Source organism: Microtus ochrogaster, chromosome 7 (genome assembly GCF_000317375.1).
Source record: "Microtus ochrogaster isolate Prairie Vole_2 chromosome 7, MicOch1.0, whole genome shotgun sequence".
In the NCBI taxonomy this organism is placed as follows: Eukaryota; Metazoa; Chordata; class Mammalia; order Rodentia; family Cricetidae; genus Microtus; species Microtus ochrogaster.
The window spans coordinates 41,439,498-41,449,497 of record NC_022014.1 but is presented as its reverse complement, the minus strand read 5'-3'; the positions used below and the strand labels follow the sequence as shown (position 1 = coordinate 41,449,497).

The window sequence follows — 10,000 nt, the reverse complement described above, 5'->3', positions numbered from 1 at the left end:
CGGGAATGGTCTAGAATATCCACTGAAGCTGTGGGACTCTAATAGAAAAGAAGAAAGAAAGGCCTTTGGAGAAATTGGCATGTGGTCCAGACCTAGCAGATTCGGGTGATTGGCAGTACTAGTCTCAGTGGACGCCATTGCTCTCATGGCCAAAGGCATTGGCATCATCTAGAACTTTCCACTTAGGCCAGAAAAAAAAAAAAAAAGAAGAAGCCTCAAGCCTGTGCTCAATCTTCCTCATGAAGACCAAATCTTGGAAGGTCTTGAACATTCTTAGAAGAGATGTTGGCTAAAAAAACAAGGAATCTGGGACAGTTCCTCAACATGGGGAAAGAACAAGGAGATATACAGAATGGTGGAGATTCTCTTTTCCCCAGAAGGGAGGCAACACTTTGAAGACAAAAAGGTCCAGGAGAACAGATTGTGGAGCCCGGGGTCATTACCATAGCAACCAGCCCAACAATTCTGCAAGATGCAAGCTCCAAGTTTTAGGTTTCCCTGTTTGTCCTTTTCACCCATCACTCTCCAGCACGGCCACTCTGTCTGTTCCTGGCTGGAGACAGCTGTCACTCTTCCCTCCGACCAGCAAGCTGCCTAGCTCTGGGGGAGTGCATCTGCTGGGGATGGAAAGAGATAGGGCTGTTTTGGGGAACACTTGGAAGACCCCAACCCCATCTCCTTCTTCCCCCATCAGAGCTGAAACCCTGCAGTTTTCCATGTATTGGGACAATTGCTATTTACTCAAAGGCCTTTTTATGACACAATGGATCAGAGAGGGGTCACAGCTCCAGTCCTTAAATAAAAGAAGTTTTGTCCCTGCTCCAGGGTAGCCCATCATATCCCAACAATGGGTGCCAAAGGTCAGTGATGGCAATAGGCCAGAAGACCTCAAACCTCCTGAGAAAGATCAAAATCTGATGTTCTCCCAAGAGCTAATAAGCATGAGGTAGGGTTATAACTCAGTGGTGGAGCACCTGCCTAACACACATGAGGCCCTGAGTTCAACCCCCGCACTACCAAAAAAAAAATACCTACACACCTACACACATACACAAAGCTAATGACACACATAAAGGATTCACAAACCTTGTCTAAATGTAAACTTGCCTACACTAAAACTACACCAACATTAGCTCCTCATCACATACTCCACTAAAACATGCCAAATTTAGGCCATTCTGTCATGTCTGGTATCAGAAAGAGTGAGGATCAAGTTCCCCCTGGATTCCAGAAGTTTTCCCTGACCTCTGCTATTGCAGAAAGATGCCAGCATAGCCAGAGTCTTTGGAACTGATCTGCCAAAAGAGATACAGCGCCCAAACCATCCGACTGTCTTTATACAGGCAGCCATTTCTCTGGGCCAGAGGTCTTCCTAGGTAGATGAGATGACTGTGGTGATGTACACCGAAAATCCCAGAACTTTGGAAACCAAGTCAGGATGATCAGGAGGTGGAGGCTGGACGAGGCTACTCAGTGAGTTCAAAGCCAGCCTAGGTTGTATACTGAAATCCTGTCTCAAGCAAACAAATACAGAGGGTGAGGCTGTAGCTTGGTGGTAGAGCACTTGCCTAGCATTCCCAAGACTCAGGTTCAAGCCCCAGCACCAGAAAAAGAAAGAAGACAGAGTAGTGATAAAAAGTCTCCACTGCAGACACAGATGTCCAGTCACTGGACCCTCTCCTTTCTACAGTTGTACAGAACACAGTTCCTCCCTCACTGCCACACGACACCTAATTCTACCTGTCTCAAAGATATACCATAGATGGATGGCCGGGGAGGCAGACACAATCACAGAGCAATGTGAAGAGAGTAACAGAAATTGGTGCCCGCCATACCTGTATCTCTGAAGACCTCTCTAACTGAATCAAAACTTGGGGGCACTATGAAGAAATGTCAGAAGACACTACCCTTAGCGATGGACAGAGCAAGGTGTGCGTTAGCTAGTGAAAGCAGGCAGCCTCCAGCCTTCTCTCCCAGCTCTTCCCCTCTCCTTCCCTCCGAGCATCACCCTTACCTAGTCCTTGCTACAGTGTGGGCTGGTGATGCCTTAGGATGTCTCCCAGCCTGCCCACTCCTGCTCCATCCAGACAGGAGGGTTTTATAAGAATTTCTGCAAAGAACTCCTAAGAATTGCATACCTTCTGAAAACAAGCAGAAATATAGATTGGGTGTTCTGAAAATCACACAAAGTGTGAACCCACTTTTCACATTTCTCTTCTCAGTCCACAATCCCAGACAGAAAAAAAAAAGTCTACTCCCTTGAATAATCATCTCTGCTGCCTAGAGAGCCAGGCTAAGCATTGCCCAAAGGAACACATACTCAAAAACACGAGAAGCCACGGAGGGGTTGCTGTAGCTAATCCCATGGCTCTGCTGGCTGGGGCTATTTCCAGAACAGGGAGGCAAGTTCAACCACCAAGAACCCTGGACACTGCATCTAGTAGAAACGGGGCAAAGGCTTCTGACTCAGAAGATAAGAAATCCCTTTCCAGGTGCCCACATTCTCCTAGGCAGATATCAGAGCAGCTCCTAGGACCATGCAGCTCACCCCTCGTAGGGCTCCTCTGGATCCCCACCTGAAAAGGAACACGTGGAGAAATACAAAAGCCACACGTCCCACCCTGTGCTACCAACCAACGCCTTGTACCTGTGCAAGATGACACATACGCTTCATTTTGATTTAATGGAACACTCTGACGAGAGCTAACAATATAAAGGAAAGTTGTCAAGAGTCACTGAAAGAACCGGGAAGGATCGTTCTTCCGAGACTTAAAGGTGTTCTTTGCCTGTGTCGAGAACTGAGTGAGAGCCACCGCATTCCACTGGGGAAACGAGTTTGGGTCGGTGTTCTCCCTGCCTGAAAGTGTTCTCCTTCATGCCTACATTCTTGAAGCTCACAGGATGTGACAGGACTCAGGGACAGTCTCCCACACCAGTGGGATCCACAGGCTCCACAAACAGGGTTCTGTTCCTTCCTGCCAGACGTCTGTACTTTGCCCCTGGCTTCTGGGAATTCAGTACCCTCCTGTGGGACTTGGCATCTCTGAAGCCAACAGAGTACCTTTTACTACAGGCAACGGAGATTTCTAAATTCAGTCATCCAGGTCTGCCCACAGCAATTTTAGCAAGCACCTCCAATAGAAACAAGAAATGACACCGATTAAGCAGAATTATTAGGATATAATAGAGCCATTCCCTAGCTCAGTGCCTTTCTGCCTATCTAAGCCCCCCTCCTGCCAGGTTTCCCCTTAAACTGGGACTGAGAGCAGTCAATTAAAGGTATGCATCCCTCTGCCTTTATTATGTGTTTGAGAGCTGTCTTATTAAATTGAAATCAAATGCACATCTAGGGGAAAGTTCACTTTAATACCAACTCCCAGCAAAACATTCAGAGACATGTACAATGATGGAGACTGACGTGTTGCCAAGCAACAGAGATGAAGTAGACATGGAGCTAAAGGAAAGGGTTTCCTAAAAGGGTTGGCTAAGCTCGAGGGTTCAGATCTTCCCAAATCTGGCCTGAGTTTTTTGTGGTTATCTCCTGTCCCAGAAAAGACAATGAGGAGGGAGGTGATATAATTAGAAGGTCGACACAACCACAGATGGTTGTCTATACACACAAACACACACACATTCCCCTTGCCCCTCGGGAATGTTGTGAACTCCGCCAATGAAAACAAGCAATTTCCAATGTGAATGCTGAGGAGGGGGCGGGGTTGAGTGTATGTGTGTTAATTTGCTGCTGCGTCAATGGTCTCCAGCCTCTTGACTCACTTTCCTTTTCCCCCTCCCCTCCTTTCCCACCTCCTCCTCTAGGACAAAACAAGTGCTCTGAGCCTCAGCAATGTGGCAGGTGTATTCTACATCCTGATCGGAGGGCTGGGACTGGCCATGCTGGTTGCCTTAATCGAGTTCTGCTACAAATCCCGCAGCGAGTCGAAACGGATGAAGGTGGCATCGTCTTCCTGGGTCTTTTCTCCTACCCTGTCCCAAGTGGCACAGCTGGGTTTCCTGAGAGGATTCTTGCTCAGAGGAGTAGGAACGAATAGATTGAGGTCATCCAGGGAGCAGAGCAGCAGCAGGAAGAAACTGAAAGAGAAGTAGGGAGCCAGAAGCAAGGGAAGAGATAGGGTGAATCTGGAGATTACTTTGCCCAAAATAGCAAGTGCATTTTTCCAGAGACAGGTCAGATAGGTTGGTGAGGTTAGAGGTCAGGGTTCCATCAGCAAAGTTATGCCCAATAGAACAGCTCCCCAGATGAGGGAAGGCATGGCTACCCAGTTCTCCATGTTGACTTTGCCATATTTGGTGAGTTGGGTCCAATTTTAGCTTATGTATTATATGGGCTAGCATTAGCAGGAAAAAAAATCATCCACAGAGAAAGCTAAGCAGATTAGCCCAATAATGCAAACCACACCAAACCCAGCTGACGGCAGCAGAGGCAAGGAAGAGTTAGAGAGGATTGAAGAGTTGCCAGAAGAAAAGTGAAAACTTTGTGGGGAGGAAGAAAAGCAGGCTCATCTTATGGAGTCCCAAAGAACACAGCGAAAGCAATGATTGTAAGCAAATGAGAGTAGATGTGAAGAGAAAATGCAAAACCCATTTTTCTAACAGAGGAGCACAGGGACCATCCCAGTGAATAGGGAACTCACCATCGCCGGTGCTGTGTGAGAAGGAGCAAGCGGCTCTTAGCAAAGATGGAGATGAAAGCATCCCAGGGAAGCCGGGGGTTGTCACCATTGCACAGCCCTCAGCTGCATCTTTAGCCCTAGTGAGGAAACATGTACGGAAGGCAGTCATGTGAGCAGTACCACAAGGAAGCAGAGAACTCAGGTGTCAACTCTGACTTTCAAACCTTTGAATTTCAACAAGAAATGGATACAAAAAAGTGCTCAGGGGATGGCTCATACGGTAAAGTGTCTGACACACAAATATGAGAAGTTAAGTTCAGAGTCTCAGCACCCACATCAAAACAGGGTACACCTATGTACCATAGGCACACCTGTGACCCCACCACTGGAGAAAAGAAGGAAAAAACAGAGGGACCCCTGAACCTCATTGGTCAGACAGCCTACCCAGATCCACAAGGTCTAGGTTCAGTGAGAGAGCCTGTATATAAATAAATCAAATAATCAATCAATAAATAAGCCAAAGGGGAAATTGAGGAAGACCTCCAATGTTAACCTCCAATACACACACACACATACACACACACAGGTACATACACCACATATACATACACACACAGGTACATACACCACACACACATGCACATACACACTCAGGTATGTACACCACACACGCATACACACACACAGGTACACACATACCACACACACGGATACACACACCACATACACACACAGAGGTCCATATACCACACACACACAGGTACACACACCACACACAGAGGTCCATACACCACACACACACACACACACACACATAAAGAAAGGAAATACGTGCTTCAGGCAGTAAAGTCTATAGGAACGTAGAGGAAGGAGAATTGGAGGAAGCTGGTGGAAACAGCAGGAATTAAGAACCATTCTTTAGACTAAGAAGGGAAGAGAAATGTTTTCACGGTGGGCTTCACACCAGCCTGTATCTTGGCCTGGGCTCTCTCTTTGGCTTGACTAGATGAATAAGATTTATTCTTGGGATTCGTTCTCCTGTAATGTGCCCTAAAGGCCCCCCTCATCAATATTCAATTCCTCCTGAGTGGAACATATACATCACTGAACCGCTAGCACAGGCCCTGCCCAGCCTCTCCCCACCTTGGCTATGATCCTTCTATACATCCTGGACCAGTCCTGGAGAGAACATCTCTAGCCAGTCCTTCCTTGAAAACTCGGTGTTCAGTTCTGTAGGAGAAGAACGAAGGCAGGAAAAGGGGGCTCCACATCCTAGTTTCCGAGACCTTCTGCCTTGGCATTCAGCAGTCCCACGTCACAGTCCCAGCTGCTTCCCCGCTATCAATCTGCTTCCCTCCTCCTGCCACGTCCCAGGCCCTGAGTGTTCTGTGCAAGCTGATCCTTCACCCTGTCTTCTATCTCATGAGGCTCATTTTAAAAGCCACAGTGTGGGACCAGGAACAGTGGAAGTCTGGACGTGTGACTGCATTTGTCTAGAGAACCTAAGCGCCCCTCGCTCTCCTCTTGACATCCCGTTGGCAAAGGCAGATCCCAGCGCAGTTACTGACTTTAGATCTTAAACCCTCCATGACTTTTATGGGTTGTGGCAAGGAGCCCCGAGTCCTAAACAAAGCTTTCTTTGCCAATTCCATCCAGAACACAAACCTCCAGACAATCCCTGCTATCATTCAAAGAGAGGAAACAACTGTTCGAGCAGCAAAGAGGGACCCAGGCCGGGAGCTAGACCAGCCATGCTCTTTTCAGTCCTCCCCCTTCCCCATGGACCAGAGGCCCAGAGTCTGTACTGGCCGGTTCTCAAACAGTCTTTCTCATGGTGCCCCAGGACACGGTGTCCAGTGGAGATCTGTGAGCTGAGAGCCTAGCATGAGTCCATCCATTCTGTTTCTTAACTCCGTCAGCTTGGCCAAGTTTTAATTACCCTCTAATCCTTATTTTTATTGTAAAAATGGGGACAGAGATACAGTATATACTTGATAAATTTGTAGTGAGGATATGAAATAATAGATTAAAGGATTGGCAGGAGGCCTATATCCCAGTAAGCTCTCAATAAAAAAATAAGAGCAGTGATCACGAGCATATATGTAACAGCCATTATTAAGGCAGCTACAGCTTCCTTCAAGCCTTCTTTTATTAATATTTATTTATTAACATGTAATTTTATTAATTACATGGACTAGATTCTTTTGAGCCAAGCAGGCCCTTAAAGAATGGGCTATGGCTATAGGGTAAGTATGTTTAGTAAAGTTAATATAGAATTGTGTCCAAGAGGGAAAAATCTCTTGAAGTAAGGAAAGAGGGATGAGAAAGAGAGTTAGTTGCTCATAGGTTGAGCAATGCAACATATCCCCAAGGTGTGTGTCCCCCAAGGTGATTTTGGTTTCATCTTTGGGTGTTCATCAACCATGATGTGGTTTGGCATCCACCAAGTAGGAAACCACCTGAATGTCCAGCTTCCCTCTAGGTTTCTGGTGATTTCCACTATGCAGGTTACTAACTAGAGGCTGGAATTCAAACTGAGACCCTGTTGGCCAGCCGCACTGAAGGCACACTGCAGTCTGAGATGGCAAGAGTCCTCTGCTGAGGCCCCAGAGTCACAGTACCAAGTCTTAGAGACATCCTCCCACTTCCCCACACAGTGCAGTTGTTGAATCTCTCAGAAGCTGTCAGGGTCCCCCAGGAGCGCTAACCCAGACTCTACACCCCAATGCCCTTTAATCAGTTCCATCCATTGTCGTGACTTCTGCACGAAACACCAGGACTCCTAATAGAACTTTCCATCTTTCCACTTCAAAGGAGCTAATTTCTTTATTAATCTAGTGGGCCCTTCATTTCCGAAGCTCCATCAATTCCTCTCTTATCTAGAAGAGATAAGTGGAAGGCCCTCCAGGCCACTCCTCGGGCTTCAGAATGAGTTGCTTTGCTTTTCCAAAAAGCAATTAGCTCTGTTCAGAAGTACAGCCCACAGCCCTACACAGGGATGCAGATAGAAGCGACAGGGCCTTTGAAAATACCTTCCACCCTGTGTCTTTCCTTGGTCACACTGTTTCTCACTCTTAAAGCCGGGAACCCCTAAATCAGCTCAGGCTCACCTCCCAGGACTCAGAAGTTCAAAGAGACCTTCTCTAGTCACATGCGAGGGACGAGGAAGAAGAGGAAAAGTGAGTGAGCACAGAGGGAGAAAGGGCAGGGAGAGGTTAAAGAGGGGAGGGAAGGCTGGGAGCGTTCATACCAAGGGATTAGCTCCACATTTTCACCAGTCAAGCACGTATTCCTGAGAATCTGCAGCCTAATAAAAAGTGAGGCTTGGGGAAGGTCATACACGCCAGGAGCTAGAATGATGGGAATTAGTGAGCAAAGCCTCCATAAAGCCCAGGCCCTTGGTGTTAGCCAAGATGCTGCTAAACTTCTCGCTCTCCCTTCTTCCAACTATTAATTTATTTTTTGCACTCTTTCCTTATGTCCTTTAAGTGCCAGACGTAGTGCTGGTCACAGAGACAAACCAAATGCATCTTCCCGCTCAGACTGTGTCACTTAGGCAACCTTCAGCGCGGGATCTCAACTGAGCCTTCTTGACACTCTTTGCCCTTTGATGTGTTATGAGCAGGACACGTGTGTCACAGAGGAAGCGGGAGGACAATGCTCAGCACAGGAGATGCAACCAGGAACCACCCAGACACAGATTCCCATCTTGGGGTGTCGCAGGGAAGGCAGACAGTTGGTGAACTTTGACCTGCTAGGGAGTGCCGGTGACGAATGCCCTGGACCTTCCCTTAATGAGAGGACCGAGAGCAGGGAGGCCACATAGCGTCTCTGGAAAAGTATCATCTGTTTAACCGAGTTGAGGCAAGGACTGAATGAGGCAAGGTCAGAGAGCTGTCAGCAAAGGATGACCAGGGTCAGAGACCCAGACACTAAAACTCTTGCCTAGAAACGTCTGGAAACCAGTAAGACTTGGACAGAGAAATTAGAGGTGTAGAAGCTGGAGATTCAGACAAGGACTTCAGGTAGCCCATGACCTCCTACTGTAACTTAAACCTTCAAAAACAAAACCTCACCTAGGGCACCTTTTGAACTGAATAGCGCCTTAGAGCCTCAGAACTTCTCCTCTGCCAGGGAGAACAGAGTAGAATCTTTGTCCTTGGCTGACACTAAGTAAAGTCAAGACCTTTATCATTTCCTACTTTGCTCTCAGGGGAAATTAATCCCCAGCCTCCCCAATGGCCAGGAAAGCAGCTGACCTTTTAAAATTGTATGTGGCTGTACCAACCCATGGCACGCTTAAATCACGGCAATTTAGGGTCTGTACACTTGCCTAGAATTCATGAGCAGCTCAGAGGCTGGACACAGAGGAAGCATCCGCTACAGTTGGTGCTTAACCACTTCTTTCCACACATGCTCAGTGGAGTCGTTAATGAAAACTGCGCTTTCATTAGGATAGTCTCTCACATCCAGAGGCTGGGCACAGTTCTCCTAGCAAACCAAGGGGCTGGGGAGTAGATGCGGTCACCATCACAGAACAGAGTCTCAGGTCTCAGGAGAACCACACTGGGGGACATTGTAGCTGGACTTGTCATTCACTCTTCTCTCCCTGAGCCTCAGTTTCAGAACAACAGCTCTAAGGATGTGTGCTTGAGAAGAGCTGGTGAGGGAGGGACAGCAGAGAGCCACCCTCTCAAAGGCAAGGGCAGGCATGTTATTAATGATTGATATTTAGCTTTAGGGGAGTGTAAGAACCCGTAGTGAATAGGTCATCTACTTTGTCACTGTCTCAGATGACTATCGTCTTAAACAAGGCAATCATGCCAAACAAATTGGACTCAGATTTTGGTAGCCTCTGGTATCGACTGCATCATTAACCTTGTTCTTCGTAAATTCATGATTTACCAACTTTTTAGTGAGATATTACAGAAATGTCTGAGACTTTGAGAAAGACAATCCAAGATAATCTACGAGAGCTTTAACTTGTTTTCTTGTTACAGTTTTTTAAGTTAAAGGAACAGGGTCGGTGGGGCTGGAGAGATAGCCCGGCTGATAAGTGCCTGCTGTACAAGCGTGGGGAGCTAAATTCAATCCCCAGCACACATGTAGGAAAGCTGGCTGGGATGGCACATACTTTAATCTCAGAGCCGAGAAAGCAGAGATAGGCAATTCCTCTGGCTTACTGGTCACCCAGCCTGGCTGAGTCATCAAACTTCATGTTCTAGGGAGAAACCTTGTCTTGAAAAACAAGGTGGACCAACTCCTAGAGAATGACAGGTGGTTGCCTGTGGCCTTTACGGTCGCTTGTGTGCCGGTGCAGATGCACACACACACACACACACACACACACACACACACACACACACACA

General features: G+C 47.3%; 1 protein-coding gene across 2 annotated transcripts in view; it reads left to right on the top strand.

The window, feature by feature from the left end:
• The window catches only part of Gria1 (glutamate ionotropic receptor AMPA type subunit 1), a 326,032-nt gene that overhangs the window by 310,379 nt on the left and 5,653 nt on the right, over positions 1–10,000 (top strand). For both annotated transcript variants that reach the window (XM_005350036.3, XM_005350035.2), the window contains exon 15: positions 3,817–3,951. In XM_005350036.3, coding sequence (XP_005350093.1) covers positions 3,817–3,951 — 135 coding nt within the window. The remainder of the gene's footprint in view (positions 1–3,816; positions 3,952–10,000) is intronic.